Below are 20716 nucleotides of genomic sequence, written 5' to 3'. Positions count from 1 at the left end.
AGGAAAAAAACCAGAAAACTTTACTCTTGTCAGCAGAGTCAAAACATAAACTTGCAGTGTTACATACAAAATAAACAGTGCAACAAATTTACATAGCCCTTGTAAGAAATACAGAACACAAAGAGCTTGGCTTCTTCATCTCCCTTCACATGAGCAGGGTAAAATGGTTGAGCAAAACGCTGTGAGTAAAAGACTCCTCAGAGCAAATACTTTTGAGCATAGAGTTGAACTGTATTCTAAGCCATATACAATTATACCCCACCAGGTGTGGCTCAAATCTACTTGCTGACCTAGATTAGCAGCTGCACATGATAATTAACAGTATAAGGTTTTCTTTAACACACACATATACTTGGTGCTGATCCTTTTACAACTCACCGTAACACATTGTACTTCTAAAAACTTTCCAGCTAGACAAAGGAAGGAGGGCTGGACACATCTAAAAAGAAGCTTCACCATTAAGATAATTTGTTAACTATATGTGTACTATATTGATTAAGCAGTAGTTAATGAATTAATGATTGAGCAATGCTACCTGGTGCAGTGATGACAGGGATTATTTCCCTCTAGAAAATCAAGAAGTAGCACCATACAACCTGGAGCACACCAATGTGCTCTGTTTTCAGAAGCTAAGAGAGTCAGCTCTGGCCAGTACTTGGCTGGGAGATCTCTAGGCAATATCAGGGATCTCTGGAAATGGCTAGAAAAGAATCTTGCTTAAAAAACAATACAATCCTCACCAGTCAAGAGTTGAAAATCCTGGGCTAGATGAGAATCCATGGCATACGTTAGTACAAGGCAACTTCCTTTGTTCCTATGTCCAAGTCCTATCTTTTGGAAACTAATTTGTCTTGAAGTTCTTGTTCACCAGGAAAAGTTGAGGTATTTCATTTATTCATTATTTCATTCATTTCATGCAATGCAGCTGGTTTTTTGTACATATTGGTTGACACCATCCTGAAAATTTTCATTAGCTTATGTGGTTACCTGCCCAGAGACATCAAGCTTGGAGACATATAGCCATCATTGGACCAACCTACCTGGAACAAGGTGTTGGGTCCTTGCAGCCTGGCAGGACTCAAAGGAGCAACAGGACTCAGGCTGCTCCAGAAGTGAATGCTAGAAAGCAGCGGACTTGGGGTCAACAGCAATCCATTGGGGGTCTGCAAGAAAGAAGAAACCAAATAGATGTTGCATCATTCATCATTCTTCCACTTAGTCATTTCTTGATGCACATTGCAATGTGAAATGATATAAGGTTTTTTACTTCTCAAAATATTTTTAGCTTTCTTGGGAGTGTGTTGAAAAGAGGCTTCCTTTCACAAAACTTCAGAATTTACCTGACTACTTCAGAGGAGGAAAATGAAATTAATCTAAGCAGGTTGCTTTTCTTATGCAAGTGGAAGAATGAGAAGCATTATAGAACAGTGGTTCTTGACCTGTGGCCATGATGTCTTCACAAGGGATCCACGAAGGCTTGAAGAAATTTTATGAGCTCTTACAGAAATAGAAAAGCAAGATCGGGGCGTGGGTTCATAAAATACCACAAACATGCATTTTGCCCCCAATTGTTTCCCTTCAAATAAACCCCTCCTATTTGTTTTTGTCAGCCCTTGATAAAGGGGTGGAAAACCCCAGAATGTGAAAAAGAAGAGAAAGAAGGAAGGTGTAGTGAAAAGGCAGATGGCAGTGCATCCTGCTTCATATGACTGTGCAACTCAGGTGCAACCAGAAAGAGAATTGGCTAGGAAGATTGGCATCCAGACTGTTTTCCATTTACTTTTCTACTTCGTGGCCACCAGTCCCAAGGGTGACACCTCTGCCCCTTGAGCTTTCAACTCTCCTCCTTTTGCCCTCTCAAGACCTGTTGGGCTCCGCCTCACACAGAAAAGTGATGAGGTAGAGAGAGAGGAGGAAGAGAAGAGAGAGCTGCCTCTCTCTTCTACACAGTCATTAATGTGTTGTGCAGAATGGCAGGCTCTCGAACTGCTAGTATGTACAGAATTGAAATGGAGAGAGCAAGAGGAAGGAAGGTGGGTTGGCTAGGACACTTAGCCAGTGATGGATAGTGGCAACAGAAGGGTCCAGGCTTTAACACAGCTGGTTAAACACCAGCAGCAATAGATCTTACCAATTAAAAGGTTGGTAGTTCGAAACCCGGGTCAGGGTGAGCACCCAACCTTTGGCCCAACTTACTGTCTACCTAAGCAGTTTGAAGACAGCTGTGAACTGTGAGTAGAGAAATTAGGTGCCACTTAAGCGGAGAGGTATTTTACAGCACCATAAAGGAAATATCAGAAAATTCCGGTGATCAAAGGAAGGAGGAAGTCTGTAATCAAGGGCTCTTTTTCATAGAGGATGACATGACAACACCTCCATGTGGCCAGAATAGAACACAACCTCCAGGACGCTGAAGTTGAGAAAAATACCAACATAATACCTCTATCTGTTGTCTGTCCTGTCCGTTTAATAGCACTGCATGTTTACTGTGTATGTGTTCTGTGATTTGCCCTGAGTCCCCTTCAGGGTGAGAAGGGCAGAATATAAATGCTGCAAATAAAAAAATAAATAAATAAAGTAGCTGCAATTTTAGAACAGAGAAAGGCATGCTCTGGATGTTGGTGAGTGAGTGTATTATGTATGTGAGTGACTAGTGCATGTGCTCACACATCAATGGCTCTACATTCAGGAATCCCTGCACCCACCTTCTGTTCACATCAAAGTAGTGCATAGAGTGGAAGAATGAGAAGCGAGTTCAGTCCCTCTACATCTTAGGCCTAAACATATGCACACCCAAAGAGCAAAGTCCCAAACCACACAGCAGTGGAGATCTTCGTTGGCCAAAAAGTGCAGGGGAGGACAATGAGAGAGATGTAGTCAGCTCAAATTGCATTTTTTAAAAAAACTCTTTCCATGGTTGTCGGCAAATGTCGTCAGCTCAACAGACCCTAAAGATGAATATGTTCCACCCACGAGCTACAGCAACTTCCTGTTGCCATGGTCGCCTCGCACCAGGCTATTCAGAAAGACCAACTTCTCCTTCCCTTTGTTTTCAGTGGAGAACAATAACTACAGGGATTCTGCCTCTGGAGTAGTCTCAAATCCCATGCCAAATACAAAAGTAGGAGCAAAATCAGTTGAACTTCCATGGTTCACTTGCTTTTCCCAGCCCTTCTCCTTTAGACAGGGGTGGAGTGGGGATTCATATTGGGTATATTGGTTTGGATAGGTTAAGATTGGGTTGGAAGGTCACATTTGGCCCGATGATCATACTGACCTCATACTGACCTTCAATTATGCAGGTATCCAGGTAATGAATTTTGGATCACAATCTTCCAAACTGGGCCTGGGTGATTTTTTCTGTGCTCACTGGTTGCTATTTTCAATAGCATGACTCATGAATAAAGCTGAGATTTCTCATCCAAGCAACCCATAGCTCAGAAAACAATTGTCAGGTCATTTAAAAAAACTGCAAACTCTCAGGCTTTGTACCCAAAATAACTATACTTCCTTTTTTAGTATTGCAAAGCAAGTTGATCATTACTCAGTGTTAACTTTTCTATTCTGTGTTTTTGGCAAAAGAAGAACATAGCTCTAGCCACCCTAATAAACTAGGTATCTGAATCCTTTTGTTTTATATGGAATTTGAGCATAGATATTTTTAAGCCAAGCAGAAGTAGCTGGACTAGAACTCTAGACTGATTGTTATGTGTTCTAATCCATAGAGGAAGAATGTCATAGGACAAGGATGAGTTTCATACTTCCCTAGGAAAGCAAATGTGTGCAAATTTACAGTGTTTAACACAACATTAATTCTCCATATGGAAATCCAGAGCTTTTTCCTAATGAAAAATTTTCTTTAAATAATAATTTATTTCAGTTCAATCATGTCCATCTGTTTATAAGAGTGGTTGATTTAAAACTACAGGAAAGAAGATTCCACCTGAACATGAGGAAGAACTTACTGAATGTGAGAGCCGTTCAGCAGTGGAACTCTCTGCCCCAAAGTGTGGTGGAGGCTCCTTCTTTGTAGGCTTTTAAGCAGAGGCTGGATGGCCATCTGTTGGGGGTGCTTTGAATGCGATTTTCCTGCTTCTTGGCAGGGGGTTGGACTGAATGGGCCACAAGGTCTCTTCCAACTTAATGATTCTATGAGTCTATGAATCTGGCACACTTGAAGAAAATGTGCTTTTTCAATCTCCCTCATCTTCACCGGAGTGCTGAAATTCCAAATCCTTCCTCTCATATGTCTAAGAGGTGCTACAAACACATACTTACTTTCTTTCCAGGTAGCTATACAGTTCCCAGATTACTTCTGACATAGTTGGAACCCCTGATGAGATTTAACATTTATTCTGTGTAGGAAATGTCTCAATACACCCACATGTGTCGTGCTGACAAGCGCTTATCCTCCCATGGCCACAAAAATTACTTTTTTAGACTTTGGTTTTTACAGTTACCCAACCAGCATGCCCACATGATGGTTCCGGTTTATTCAAATGGAATTAAATGAAAAACAGAGGGTGTGTACAACTTTTGCTAAAAGCTTCATAGATAGTTGCTTGAATTTACATTAAGGTTATGTGTAACTAATGTATTTGCCACACAAAACCGGTACTGGCTCAGTATATCAGAAAATTAAGGTGGAATTAGTTTGTATGTTAATTTGTGGAACTGACCATGTTAAAGCCATAAAATTGCCATTTCACCCAGAGTCAGCTGCTGCTGCCAAGTGTGACCCAGAACCTACTCTGTCATGAACGATCATTCATTTATAATTTGATGCTATCCTTAGATGGATAGAATCAGAAACTATCTAAGTAGCAGCAGTTGAAAATATGGTATGGAAAGGACAAGTGGTCAAACAAAAATTGACCCATGTAGCATTTAGTTCTGCTCCATCCATCACTTCCAGCTACTTCTCTGGTTGTACATGTCAATCTTCTGCATCTTTGTGATTTTTCCACCCTCCAGTCCTCAAGTTGAAAATCAACAATTGATGCATAACTGGGTTCCCCAAAGAAATATAATGGCTAGAATTCTGTTAATTATGATGTCTAAGTTGCTGTGAGTGATCGCCCTACAGTTCCAAAATTTTGGGCTGCTTTCCCTTTCCCCCTCAAGATCTTCTCTGGATCCTCAAGGTGATCCCTATGTGGACCAGTAGATGTGTTGTGTTGTGTGTTCGCTGTGATAACCATAACAAGACTCTCAACTGACACACTTGTAATAAAAATAGTAAAAAGTAGAAGTTTATTAATACACAGTATAACTAATTAACCTCTGAACTATGAATCATTCACAAAACACTATTAAAGTTGTTGATGGCTTTCATGACCGGAATCACTGGGTTGCTGTGAGTTTTCCAGGCTGTACGGCCATGTTCCAGAACTATTAAAGTTTTTCACTTGACTGGCTGATCTTTCTCTATGCCATTATTCTCCTTCATGCCTTTTTTTCAGAGACAAGCTTCAATTTCGTTATCCTTTCTCCCCCATAGATCTTCCCTCTCCCTTTCACAGCATTGACTGGCAGCAAACGGGTTTGCCTAGTCCCTCCATTCACAGTTAAGACTTAGGACACCATAACTGCTTTGTAGTTCCATTTGCAATCCAGGCACTATTGCCTTGACCACAAATGACCTGAAAATCTCCCATAAAAGCCAGTCAGCCATCCCACATCAATGCTGGATGATGGGACCTCCCCCCTCCCATCAACAAGAATAGCTGCAATGAAGAGTTGTAGCAGTTTTGTTCATTGGGATAATGATATCACTTTTAAATGAGATGATTCCATTCTATAGAAACATAATATTTACAGTTTGGTGAAGAACTTAGACTTTACTACAAGAGAGCTCAAGTATTGTAGCTCAAGAAACTACACTAGAATTCTTTAGCAAAGCAATCTAAATGGCGCACCAAACTACTTGGATTTCAAAGGGCAGAGCCATGAGAGTGAAAAGTAAACAAAACTGTTATAATTATGTAGTGCAGACACAATCCAATTGCATGGAAAATTATACAATTCTATGCATCATCTACAAATTAATTCACATGAAATCTAGCTAAGAATTATACATAATAAATATGCATAGGATCAAAAAGATTTAAGAATATTGCACAAATATAGGATAAGCAGCATCTGGCTTGGAAGCAGTAGATGTAAAAAGGATCTAGGGATCTTAAGACTCCAAGCTAATCATGAGTCAACAACGTGATGCATCAACCAAAAAGCAAATGCATTTGTAGGCTGCACAAGCAGAATGTTCAGTTCAATGGAGGTAGTAATGTCATTCTGTTCTGCTTTGGTCATAGAATCATGATCAACAACAACAACAACAACAACAACAACACTTTAATACAGTCACTGACCAGCACAAAGCAGTCGGTTCTGCTTTGGTCATAGAATCATAAAATAATAGCGTTGGAAGAGACCACATGGGCCATCTAGTCCAAACCTTTGCCAGGCAGGAAAAGCACAGTCAAAGTACCCCTGACAGATAGCCATCCAGCCTTTGTGGAATCACAAACCGGAAAAAGTTACAGAAAATGAACACATCAAACTCCTCTTGGACTTCCGAATTCAGACAGACAGAGTTTTGGAGCACAATACTCCTGATCTCAAGATTGTGTTAAAAAACAAAGTATGGATCGTCGATGTCGCAATCCCAGTTGACAGGATTGAAGAGAAACAACTGGAAAAGCTGACACGATATGAGGATTAAAGACTGAACTGCAAACACTCTGGCACAAGCCAGTAAAGGTGGTCCCAGTGCCTAAAGACCTTGGCCTGCACTTAAACACAATCGGCGCTGACAAAATTACCATCTGTCAGCTGCAGAAGGCCATCTTACTGGGATCCGCACACATTATTTGCCGATACATCACACACACAGTCCTAGATACTTGGGAAGTGTCCGATGTGTGGTCAAATATAACAGCCAGCAGAGTGATCTTGTCTGCTGTGGACTCATCTTGTTGTATTTCTAATAATAATAATAATAATAATAATAAGAAGAAGAAGAAGAAGAAGAAGAAGAAGCCACCTCCAAGGAAGGAGCTTCCACCAGACTTCAAGGCAGAGAATTTCATTATTGAACAACTCTTACAGTCAGGAAGCTCTTTCTAATATTCAGATGGAAGGTCCTTGCCTGCAATTTGAACCCATTGCTCCGACTAGTTTCCAGGGCAGGAGAAAACAAGCCTGCTCCCTCTTCCTTATGACATCAGACCTTACCTGGGCCACACTGTCTCCATTTCTGGGCAGAGCAGTTTAAGAAAGATATTGACAAGCTGAATCATGTCCAGAGGACAGCAACCAAGATCATCAAAGGCATGTAAACCAAACCCTAAATGGAACACCTTAGGGAGCAGGGGTTATGTTTAACTTGGCAAAGAGGAGATTACATACTAGATGAATCATCTGTAAATATCGGAAGGGATGCAATGAGGAAGATGGACTCAGCATGTTTTTGGCTTCTCCAAATACTAACAGGAATCAATGGATTAAAATAACAATAAAAGAGTTTCCAGCTTTTCTTGTAACATTACAAGTTTCCTGACAGTAACAGATACTTAACACTAGAATTGACTGCTTTGGAAAATAGTGGACTCTCCTTTGAAAGTTTTTAAACACAGATTGGATGGCCATTTTTCAAGAATTGTTTAATAATTTATTTCTGCATAGCAAGATGTTGGACTGGATGGCCCTTGTCCCTTCCAAGCCTGGAACTATGATTCTTTGATTCAACAGTATTCTAAAAATGCATATTCATGTTATTATATTAAACCTATTTGGCTGAAGCTCTCTGTTAAATTTTTCTCACCACCAAAAAGCAAACCCAATATGCAGTAGTTTTCTAGTGTACTAGCCAGTTGCCATAGTTAGTACAAGTAGAATTGCTTGGGATTCATGACAGAAGTTCCCAAATTAAAGCCACTGAATGCTTAAACCACTAAGCTGCAGAACTTGCTGACCAGAAGGTCAGCGGTTCGAATCTGTGGGACGGGGTGGATTCCCTTTGTTAGTCCCAGCTTCTGACAACCTAGAAGTTCTAAAACATGCAAATGTGAGATAAATAGGTACCACTTTGGCGGGAAGGTAACGGTGCACCATGCAGTCATGCCGGCCACATGACCTAGGACAGTGGTTCTTAACCTGTGGGCCATGGACCCCCAGTGGGCCGCGAGAACAAAATTCTGGTCCGCAAGCCTCCTCCTCCTTTCTTTCTTTCTTTCTTTTATTTATTTCATTTCCACTCTTTTTGAGATGCCTGCCACCCTTTCCCTGTTGCTGACCACAACACATGTTCTGTATCAGAAACTACAATGGTTGTGGTCTAGCTAATACAATGTTCTGAATCAGCACCCCAAAAATGGATTCATAATCCTTTGGGTACTAATGTTGGAAAGTGGTCCCTGTTCAAATAGTCCCTGGTCAAGTTGTCTCTTGTCAAAGTGGTTCCTGATCAAAAAAGGTTGGGAACCACGGACCTAGGAGATGTCTGCAGACAATGCCAGCTCTTCAGCTTAGAAATGGAGATGAGCACCACACCCTAGAGTCAGACTCGACTAGACTTAATTTCAAGGGGAAATCTTTACCTTTAATGCTTAAACCAACAGAAAAAGACAGCTGTATATACACTCAGTCTACCCTTAAGAAGTCAACTTTTCTTATTTGGAACACTAGAAAATACTTAGTGATTAAAGAAAACAACTTGACCTAAACATGTCATTTCATATTTTGTTTGAGAAAGGCCACAGTGTCAGCAACACACAAAAAATGTAATTAATCTTCTAGCAGTCTACACTGTTTTGACAGTTGCCAACTAGTTAAGATTTTTTAAAAATAGCCTGACCTGGTTTATATTTTCTTTTAAAGGCAATTAGAAAGCAAATGTATTCACAACATGAGTTGACAAACTGCTGTAATTGAAACTGTCGTTTGTAATCTCTGCTATTGGGGTCAGTTTAAAATTGGTAACGCTTAGATATTAGATATTGGCAAAGATTTAAATTACTAACAATAACTCCATTATTCCCATCCCCTCCTTTATATATATTTTTTCTTTTTTCCTTTTCTTTTCCACTTCACTTTTCCACTTCTTTGTGTTTGTGTGAAAAAAAAATGAAAATGTTTAGTAATAATAATAATAATAATAATAATTTGGTAACTCTTCGCCTCTGTTATGTCTGAACTTACCACTTCAAAGCAATTTAACTACACCACAGCCTCTTTCTGTGTTAATTTCCATACTGGGACACTTGGATATCATGACAAGCCAGAAACTAGCTGTCACTGCCACCGATAGGAGGAGTACTTCAAAAAAAAAGAGAGAGATTTTCATGTGCTATCCAGACGCTTTGCTTGCGTCTCTCTGTACAACGTAAAGAGAGATCTCAGGACTTGTTTTAGGTTTGGGGAATCACATTTAGCGAGTCATAGTCTGAAGATCGACGAATCATAGAATCATAGAGTTGGAAGAGACCTTGTGGGCCATCCAGTCCAACCCCCTGCCAAGAAGCAGGGAAATCGCATTCAAAGCACCCCCAACAGATGACTATCCAGCCTCTGTTTAAAAGCCTCCAAAGAAGGAGCTTCCACCACACTCTGGGGCAGAGAGTTCCACTGCTGAGCTGCTCTCACAGTCAGGAAGTTCGTCCTTATGTTCAGATGGAATCTCCTTTCTTGTAGTTTGAAGCCATTGTTCCGCGTCCTAGACTCCAGGGCATCAGAAAACAAGCTTGCTCCTTCCTCCCTATGACTTCCTCTCATATATTTATACATGGCTATTGTATCTCCTCTCAGCCTTCTCTTCTTCAGACTAAACATACCCAGCTTTTTAAGCCGCTCCTCATAGGGCTTGTTCTCCAGATCCTTAATCATTTTAATCACTCTCCTTTGGACACATTCCAGCTTGTCAATATTTAGAGTTGGAAGAGACCTTGTGGGCCATCCAGTCCAACCCCCTGCCAAGAAGCAGGGAAATCGCATTCAAAGCACTCCCAACAGATGGCCATCCAGCCTCTGTTTAAAAGCCTCCAAAGAAGGAGCCTCCGTCACACTCCAGGGAATAGTTTATCCATTTCTACTGAAAATGCGAAGACCTAGACAGTATGTGTCAACAGTGGCAGATGGCCCTGATGGCCCCTTCCAACTCTAATAGACTCTATCATGCTGTGACAGGGAAGACATCCTATGGGATGTCACCATACATATGGCTCTGTCCCTATGCCTACTTCCAAGACATCCTCCAGTGTCCCCAAGCACTACATGGTCAAGCCAGTGGTGAGCAGCATGAAAAAACATGGATTTAGAGGAGGATTACTTGTTCTGTGAAAGAAGCTGAGAATTCCAAGCTCCTCAATGATCAAAAGAGTGAGTTAGATAGAGATAAGTTAGATGCACCAAGGCGCCAGTCAGTACTATATGACATTTTATGACTTCATACTATCTAAGAACTTTTACAACTTCATATTATCTATGATGTTTTACAGTTGGCTGCAACCCTATGTGAATATGATCTAAGGTGCTGCAGTCATTTGAAATTACGTTTTTAAGATGCTAGCAGATATCCAAACATAGTGACTCATTTGCTGTGGCAAGGTATTAATTAAGCATCATTCCTCTCTATGCTTGTGGTATAACCCCAGACCATCCCAGAAGATCTTGATCTATGATATTAGAACTAACTCCTTTGATCCAGAGGGAATCACTTGAATAAGGCATGATAAATAGTTTTAATAGAGCATCTGTAAAAGACAGAGGCTGCAATCCTACGGGAATATATCAGGAAGTAAGCACCATTGAACTCAGTTGAATGTATATTGTTTTGCAACAGCAACTTTTCGATTGTGTGTAATATACTTTCATTCCATTCTTTTTATCACATAATTTGGACTATATGAACACAAATTAGCACAGGCGACAAGCACTAAACCAAATGTTGCTAGTAAGCTTTTAGAATATAGTTCTAAACTATAGTCAATTTATGCCTGTATATACCTGCCTGAGGACCCTTCCATACTGTCCCTATATCCCAGGATCTGACCCCAGGTTAACTGCTTATCCCAGGTTTTCTGGCAGTGGAGACTCATATAATTCAGTTTAAAGCAAATAATCTGGGATCGGATCCTGGGAAATAATGGCTGTGTGGAAGAGTCCTGAGAAATGATGTGACCCACAAGTGGGGGCAACACCCTGTGGAAGAGTGTTCTGTGTTGTGGCACCATGTACATACAATACCCCCCTTTTAGAAGCCTGATTGGTGCCAACACTGATGTCATTCCAATACCAAATGAAAACACAGATTGTTACTAAGGCCCTTGGGATCTTCCTTGTTTACATCCAAATAATGACACCTGTTTGGCTTTAAGTTGTTTTAAATAGTCTTGGTTAAACTTGTCAAAATGTTTAATATGATTTACAGTAGTTGGTTTCAATTCTTCTTACTATTTTGAACTGTTTATATTAATTATATCATACGCTGCCCCTGAGATCCTCAGAAATTGTGGCTGGGTGGCCCTTGAGGTCTCTTCGAATTCTATAATTCTTTGTTGATGATGATATAATGATGATTTCTTTAGTAATGAAGTCTAACTTCATGATTTCTTAATCTAGCACTACTAACTCTAAAGGTAAAGGTTTCACCTTGACATTGAGTCTAGTCGTGTCTGACTCGGGGTGGTGGTGCTCATCTCCATTTCTAAGCTGAAGAGCCGGCATCATCCATGGACACTTCCAAGGTCAGTGGTTCTCAACCTGTGGGTCTCCAGGTATTTTGGCTCCTCTCAGAAATCCCAGCCAGTTTGCCAGCTGTTAGGATTTCTGGGAGTTGAAGGCCAAAACATCTGGGGACCTACAGGTTGAGAAACACCGACTGCATGGAGCACCGTTACGTTTTGATCCTCCAAAATCTTTGAAACGGAAATAGGTTTACAAATCCTTCCTTTAAAACTATTTATGTGATCTGCTCTATAAGCTAATAAAAGGTAACCTTTTATAAGTACATATAGTACCAGAAAAAGTAGTCAAGCATTCTTCAGTGTATGACTTATTTATTTGTTCAGCCTTCTGAATAAGCTCAAACTACTTTCAATAAGTTTACACTAAGGGCTATCTGGGTTTATTTGGTTTACAATCCTTCTGGCTACTGTAGTTACTTTACTCCAACTTTCCACATCCTCTAGATGATCTGGAATATAACTCTAATAAACTGGCCTTTCATTCACTGGAGTATATTAGAATAATAGACCAACACACTGGAAAGTATCAAGTTGGGGAAAACTGTTTTATTCTGATCAGGCAGGGAATGCCTTGAGAGTTTTTCAGGTAAGCAAGGCTAATGGTGCCCCTCTTTAGAATATCCTTTCCAAGCAGATTTAAAACTCATTTAGGCTAAACCCTTATTATTATCTATGGTTTGGATGTGACTATGCTTCGCAGTATTGCTCACTTAACAGATTTTTATTGATGCCTTCTGTAACGTTTTTGCTGTTGAGGCTATTTGTTTTATTTGTGATAACGATGTTCTTAATTTTTATTGTTATGTACCGTAGTCTGATAGTTTATGATTGTGCAAAACTTGGAGGATTTTAATGGAAAAACTGCCCATAAGTGTATGTGTGTGTGTATATATTATTTAAAACATTTATACCCTGTCCTTCTCGACCTCTGTGGAGAGACTCCAAATAGCTTCCAAACAGGCAACAATTCGATGCCAAACATAGTATAAAACACATAATAAATACATCCACAAAATTAAAATAAATCTAAATATACATTAAGAATTTGCTCGTCAGATTAAAATCGCCAGAATTAAAATCATCATCCAAAGCAGTCCAAGTCCGGTCCAATAAATCTTGTCTTTCCCAGTAAACAAACTATTCTGTGAACCCTTGATCCCATAACCAGGATTTAAGCTTCTTCCGGAAGGTCAGGAGGGCGGGGGCAGATCTAACCTCATTGGGGAGGGAGTTCCACAGCGAAGGGGCCACCACAGAGAAGGTCCTGTCTCTCATCCCCACCAAACACGACTGTGATGGCAGTGGGACTGAGAGCAGGGCCTCCCCGGATGATAAGTATTGGTGTATGGTTAGTATTGCTCTTTTAGTTTCAAAGCACTTTTGGCAAAGGTCATAGCATATGCCTGAAGAAGCAAACAGAGCATAACAAGAGAACTAACAAAGAAAAACTTCCCACTTAGAAAAAAAGCTGGGGGGATGAAGAAAGTCACTGGAAATGTTCAGGACTTACCTGGGCAGTGAAAAAAGCAGGAGTCAGAGATCCCGAAGGGAGGGCAGGACTGTTGAGGGCAATAGAGCCAAGGTCAGTGCTTGAGAGAACCATTGGAGGTGCTGAGATCTCCAAACCTTTGGGTTTCTTAGCCTTTGGAGGAAGAGAATGAGATTTCACTTTGGATCCTGATGAGAGATTCAGTGGCTCAAGTGAATCAGAATCCTGGCAGCTGGACTCCAAAAAGATGTTTCTGTGTTCTGAAGGGAGGGGTGAAGTAGGAGACAGAGATGGCGACCGAGAGGAAGACGGTGAAGCTGAGGAGATGCTGGCTGCATTGGGCAACATTAACGATGATATTTTTGCAGAGACAGAGGATGCCAAAAAAGCCGAAGCAGCAGCAGCCTCAGAGGTTGACGGCAATGACACTATGGGCCTCATGACTTGCTTGTCTGTTTTGTTGGTCACAAATCTTATGACAGTCCGGACTTCTTCCAAGGGAGTTGTGGCCTCTTCCAATTTCTCCTCCATCTTTTCTGTTTTAATTTGCTTGAGGTTTTCTGGCTGGTTTTGCAGGGAATTGATGGTGAATGAAGAATACAGCCCTGAATGGATATATTCATTACGGCTTGTGCTTTTCAGGACTGACAGCCCATGCTTGTGTTGTTCTCTGTTCTCCAGAGGTATATTGCAGTCGCTGTCCTGCAGCAAAAGGCTCTCCCTGCTGAACTCCACAGCATGAGGATCCATCTTTAAAATGTCAGGGAACGACACAAACTTGTACACAAACTTCTGCCCAATCACCTTCTTGATGATGTTCTGCATAAAACAGCAAATCAAGATGAGGGAGGGAACATGGACTTAACAAAGTAGCAAAGCACACAGCTTATCATGCAGAAGGAAAGGGTTCAATCCCTAGCAATCCATTTTAAAAGATCTGATTGGAAAGATCTGAGCCCAAAATTATGAGGAGCCGGGTTCCCCTTATCAGAGATCTGAGCCCAGGAGACAGAAACTATGGGAAGTCAAGGGAAGTTCACTGGGAGATCTTGGAGAGCTGCAATCCTGCACTACATGCCTCCAAAGGAAAAAAATGCAACAAGTGTCCTTGAGGCATGAGGATCATTTTTACTATATCTCAGCAGACATAACCCTGGAGATTTTAGGCCCAGAAGAAGTTTCTTTTTTTAACAAAGGAGTGAAAGTCACATCCTGTTCACCTCTTGCTTGACATACCTCTGGAGCAGTGGTTCTCAACCTGTGGATCCCCAGAAATCCCAGCAAGTTTACCAGCTGTTAGGATTTCTGGGAGCGGAATGCCAAAACATCTGGGGACCCACAGGTTGAGAACCACTGCTCTAAAGACCATTTGAGGACCACAAAAACAGCCCTGGGGCTGCATGACGCCCTTAGGATGTACTTTGCCCACTCTATCAGAGCCTGAGTCCAGGAGACATAAGAACTACAGGGAGAAATACCACTGATACATAAATGACAGTGCCATTTGTGGATCTCTGTACGCAGTGAATAAATAAAACTTAGCACATCCACAGGTTGAATGTACCTCTTATAAAGTATTAATGTGTGAAATTATTTCAAAAGCTGAGTGTTGAAATCATTCAACCTCCAATTCAGGCAGTGAGGAATTGATGTTGAAAATACATTTCTTGATGTTGAAAATGCACCCTATCTACAGCTACTTGGTGTTGAAGTGCAATTGAAGCATCACACCCAAAACAATTAAGGGATTCCTTTGCACAACATATCTACTTTGCTTCTACTTGCTCTTTTCCATGTCAGGAGAGATTAGAGAAACTGCAAGTTGCTTCTAGTGTGAGAGAATTGGCTGTCTGCAAGGATGTTGCCCAGGGGACGCCCAGATGTTTAATGTTTTACCATCCTTGTGAGACTTCTATAATGTTGTTACATGGAGAGCTGGAGCTGACAGAGGGAGCTCAACCCACTCTCCCCAGATTGAAACCACTGACCTGTTGGCCAGCAGTCCTGCCAGCACCGGGGGCTCTGCTTCTATTTGCTGAGCCGAGACTAAGGCTATCAAGCCTTGAGAAATCCAAACCCCTCCCAGACTAGGGAAATTAGAAATGGCTTAGGAATACCATCAAGTCTAACTTTGTGTCTTCATCGTGGCTGTATTTCTGTTGTAGAGAAAGGTGCATCTGATCTAACCTTTTTCCCTTTTGCCCCACCATTTATCTGCCTTTTTTCTCCTTCTTTTGCCAACAGGGCAGTTCTGCCAGCATTCTGTCAGGAGATCTTTGAAGTAAGCCAAGGGAAGAACATTTCTGCCAGAGGAAAAGACCTGTCCCTAATTCAAATCTCTTACATCTGGCACGCCTTTGAATCACAGTTGCACTGACAATCTCTAATAACTCTTGTTTCTTACTTGTTTCAGATTCCAAGTGAAAGAAATTGACAGAGCCTAGGATTCAATAAGCTGGTTCCTCTGACAGAATTGCTTCTGACAGCAAATCCTCTCCACTTACAGCCTGTTCTGCAAACCCAAAATCAGTGAGGGACTGGGAAACCGTTCAAATCTGCTTTCCGAGTGGTGTTAAGAAACATGGTGGAAAAGAAAAGGCATCCTAATCCTCCCAATAGCATAATATTGAATGTAGATCAAATATTTGAAAATAGGCACTTTAATCAAGGAGCAAACTAATACAAGAGGAAATAAATATGTTTACATTTCTTCAGATGTTCCATTTTCTAAATGACAGGCATTCTCAAGGGGGGACATTTGAAAATAACTTCAGTATTCAATATACAGAGTCAATGGTTTGGGTTTTTTGGGGGAAACTACTCGAATTTTGAATATATACCTTATCATAATAGTATCTCAGAGCTCTGCTCAACTTGTCGTAGTTCATATTAGTTTTGTTTTTTCTGAGTCCCCACAACTTTGCCACTTCTTCTGCCTTAAGCAGCTTGAATTCACCATCATTGGATGTCCAGCAAATCAGATGCTCATGTTTCTGGTCAAGAAGCAACTGCAACAGGAACTGCCACAGTGTGATTGCACTCTCCATGCCTGCATTGGACACAAAGCGGGGAGAGAAAGGCATCTTAAAACACTGAAAATCTATTTCTATGAAAAATCCAAAAAGCAAAAAAGTCAAAATAATGTTCAAAGTGCAACATATTCCAAAATACAGTAGCTCACTTTTCAAATGATCAAAATGCAAGGCTCGAATTCTTTTCAAGTCTGTTCATGTTATGCATATATATATACACCACTAGATGGCATAAAGCTTCCTTGCAATGCTTTGGCTTTAAAAAAAACCCACATTTTTTTCATACAAAATCCTAACTACAACTTTAAGATCACAGGATACAAGGAACAGTTTGGAAAAGTTACTTTTCAAGATTAATCTCCTGGAAAATGGTCATTGGCCAAACTGGCTGGGCATGCGTAACAAAAGGGTCCCTTTGTATAATTTTAGTGTCAATAGTCTTTAGTGCGATATTCCAAACAGAATTCCCAAACTGTTGTTCTAATCTAGGCATGGGCAAACTTCAGCCCTCCAGGTATTTTGGACTTCAACTCCCACAATTCCTAACATCCTACCGGCTGTTAGGAATTGTGGGAGTTGGAAGTCCAAAACACTTGGGAGGGCCGAAGTTTGCCCAAGATGAATTACCAGAGAAAAATCTTTAACTAGAATATTTGAACCACACACATAAACATTCATGTTTATTGGTCTGAAGATTTTTCAAATATCAGATGTGCACAATTACCTTATTAAGTATAAAGTCCGTTTGTTCCCATAATCACAACCACCTTGTCAAATGGATTGCTACTAGCCGCCCTGAGTCCCCCCGGGTGAGAAGGGCGGGGTATAAGCAACCGTAATAATAATACTATCACTATCCTATCAATGAAAAAGAATTTCCAAGGATGTCAACATGGAAGTGCCCTGGGGCCTTAGCTTTTTCCACCTGCCCTGCGCTCTTTTGAGAAAGGTCAATAGAAAAATTGAAGCTGTCATTGCTGTCGCATTTATTTGTGTATTTACAATTCCCATGTCCTGATTAGCAATTTAGTTACATCTGTATAACTAAGCCCCCTTCCACCCAGCTGTATAAAATCCCACATTACCTGTTTTGAACTGGATTATATGGCAGTGTGGACTCAGATAACCCAGTTAAAAGCAGATATTGTGGATTATCTGCCTTGATATTCTGGGTTATATGGCTGTGTGGAAGGGCCCCCAAGTGACATTTCCTGGGCTGACACATACCAACTCAGCTCACCTTAAAATCTCAGGGCAGTATACAATAAAATCAACAAAACAAATTAAAATCAAAACAATACAAGATACACAGTTAAACAATATTTTAAATATAATTTTATTCTGAGTATGTACAATGTAGTCAGAATTTATTTTTGGATTTTTTAAAATATTGTCAAGTGGTGGATAAAAAAAATCTGGGTGTAGAATCTGTAGATACAGAGGGCTGCCATAATAGCTGAATAAGTCATTAGACCCTCCATATGGTTCAATAAAAATATTTTAACTTGACACCAAAATTAAGCTAACATTGGGACCAATCAGGCCTCTAAAAAGAGAGAATTCCATTGCAGGGACACTAATGACAGGGAACAGCAAGAATGACAACAGAAATTTTCAGTGTTAAATTGGTGTCTAAACACAAAAATGAATGAACTTTCTTCCCATCTTTCTTCTGAGGCTGTCCTTGCTACCTAAAAACCAGTCCCATGGGTTGTCTCAGCCATCTGGAGAACGTCTGGAGGATGTGAGATAGGACAATCTGCAGGACTGAAGGAGATTGCCCCTCTGCTCCTTCAACCAGGGCAATTCTATCAGCACAACCAGCTTACGATACTCAATTTGCTTATTCTCAATTTGCTTCTGACACAATAAATAAACAGTCAGTTTAATGGCTCCCCACATACAACAATTTTACTGTGGTCTTTACTTGCTTTAAGATAAAATGTTCAATTGACATTGCAACCTAAGAAGCAATTATGCCTATTATTTGAATCCCATCTGTGCAACACATTAAAAGTAATGTGTGGGGCAAGGCAAGGATTCATAGGGAGTCATTCCAGACTCATGAGGAAGCCCACATGAAGTTTATGTAAAATGTATTTTAGGCTCAACTAAATGTATATTTTGGCACATATAAAAGCAAAGCATTCACTTTATAATATAATGTTTTTATACACATCGTAAGTAGTTCCAGATCAATCTTGTATCCATATAAAAATTTGCCAACAGACCCTTTGAAAGAAAAAAACATGGTATTTGAAAGTGCATACTACTCCCTATATTGTTTGTCATTGTGCATGCATGTTAATTTAATTACACATTAAGTCATCATACACAGAAAGAAGAATAGATTCAGTAGACATGTGGACTATAAATTTTCTGCTTTCCACACCATATGAAGAATTCAGTACTCAATACAGCAAGACCAATACCAATGTTTTTAAAGTACTTTCTTCCTAAATTACTACAGTAGTGTTTAGGTATTAATTTATTTACTGTATTTATACCCCACCCTTCTCAACCCTGTAGGGGACTCAAGGAAACTTACATATATAGGCAATAATTGGTTGCCAAAAACACACACATAATAAAAACATAAGCATTAAAACAATCATTAAAACATAATAATACCTTTAAAGCCAATAGTTTCAATTCATGCCATTCAATATTGTAGTCTGTGGGCATTCCAATTTGTCCTTACACTGTTTCATCTTTCTTATTACACTGCTAGATTACTCATTGAATGCTTGGTCGTGCAACCATGTTTTAGCCTTTTCTTAAAGGTCAGGAGGGAGGGGGCTGATCCAATTTCACTGGGGAGGGAGTTCCATAGCTGAGGGGCCAGCACTGAGAATACCCTGTCTCTCATCCCCGCCAGACATGCCTGCGAAGAAGGCGAGATCGAGAGCAGGGCCTCCCCAGAAGATCTTAATCTCCTTGCCTGCTCAGAGGGAGATACATTCAGACAAGTTCCACTGACTTCCAAAATACACCAAATTCATGGACACTTTCATTTGGTATTTGTATTCCCCCCCCCCCCCCCAATCTTTTTTAAATAACGTCCGATTGATTGTTTGACATGGCATGTTTTCTTTTCTCTGGCTTCATCTGGAGGCCAGAGATTTCCAGTTTTGTCCTTGCTCTCCATCACACTCCCATAGCTCTACATACTAGTGCTAATACAATGCTTAACCCTTCAAAGTCAACTCAATATAGCAGGTAAATTAAAAGTAGTCCTAAACAACAACTGAAAACAAAATGAGCAGCGTTAATTTAAATGAGATGCAAAATGAGTGAGAGAGGTAAGAAACTGAAATTAGCATTGCACTTTCTTTTCGTGACTCATAATTCTATAAAAATAAAATAAAATACATGGACAATTATGAGAATATTATAGAGCAGTGTTTCTCTAACTCTGCTCCTGCAGGTGTTTTGGACTTCAGCACCAAGAAAACCCAGCCAGTTTACCAACTGTTAGGAACTGTGGGAACTTAAGTCCAAAACATCTGGAGGAGCACACTCTTAGAAGATGATGGGAAAACCGAGGGTACTTCCAGACAGCATTAAATCACAGGTTTTAAACAGGGACAAAAAGTCCCGGAACTTCAGAAAAAACTACAGACCAGTTGATCCCGGGATTTTGTCCTTGATTGTCCAGACCTGATCCTTTGTTGCGAGATTTAGAGACTCCCAAGATGGCTACTGTGGGACTTCTGCCAGAAACTTTGTGGTGTTTTTTTGTTTTTTGTTTTAGAACAAACCTCAAGAGGTGGATATACGAAGAATCATTGCAGCAAATCACTGCAATAGTTCTGGGTTTTGTCCTGACCAGAGAAACTGTGCCCTCCAGATGTTTCATGAAATTTCTGGCACACAAACAAATTTCTTGCCGTCACCTTCTTTTGAGAAACCGACCCATCAGGAACAAACATCAAAAACCCAGGAACAAACCCAGATAAAAGATCCTGTGATTTCAAATTACAGGGACATAAAGTAAAGTTCTGAATATTCGGCTCAAAACTCGATTTCTGGCACCTGGAATTTTTGTATTTTTTGCCTTTTGTAGCTATTGCTTCTGCCTTTACAGGGAATGGCATCTGGCCGCCCTCTTGTTTGCTGCGGAAGCTCCTGGGATAAAGGTACTGTCTGGATGGACCCTTAGAGGCCAGATGAGACTCCCTGAAAAGGATGCTGTGTTAAATTTCCTCCAGTCCTAAGAAGGCACCTTATTTCATGACAGTTTTTCTCAGGCCAATGTATTGTTGAAGGCTTCCATGGCTGGAATCACTGGGTTGTTGTAGGTTTTTCGGGCTGTATGACCATGTTCTAGAAGCATTCTCTCCTGACGTTTTGCCTGCTTCTATGGCAGGCAACCTCAGAGGTTGTGAGACCTCTGATGCAGGCAAAACGTCAGGAGAGAATGCTTTTAGAACATGGACATACAGCCCGAA

At 40.5% G+C, this 20716-nt stretch overlaps 1 protein-coding gene across 4 annotated transcripts in view; it reads right to left on the bottom strand.

The window, feature by feature from the left end:
• ELK3 (ETS transcription factor ELK3) overlaps nt 1-20716 on the bottom strand; it is a 75145-nt gene that overhangs the window by 16915 nt on the left and 37514 nt on the right. For all 4 annotated transcript variants that reach the window (XM_067469132.1, XM_060777281.2, XM_060777283.2 and 1 more), the window contains 3 exons: nt 16074-16282; nt 13255-14052; nt 1041-1163 (listed from right to left, as the gene is read on the bottom strand). In XM_067469132.1, coding sequence (XP_067325233.1) covers nt 1041-1163; nt 13255-14052; nt 16074-16280 — 1128 coding nt within the window. In that variant the 5' untranslated portion in view covers nt 16281-16282. The remainder of the gene's footprint in view (nt 1-1040; nt 1164-13254; nt 14053-16073; nt 16283-20716) is intronic.

The sequence above is a fragment of the Anolis sagrei genome, chromosome 5, assembly GCF_037176765.1.
Source record: "Anolis sagrei isolate rAnoSag1 chromosome 5, rAnoSag1.mat, whole genome shotgun sequence".
Lineage (NCBI taxonomy): Eukaryota > Metazoa > Chordata > Lepidosauria > Squamata > Dactyloidae > Anolis > Anolis sagrei.
This window is presented reverse-complemented; position numbering and strand designations above follow the sequence as displayed.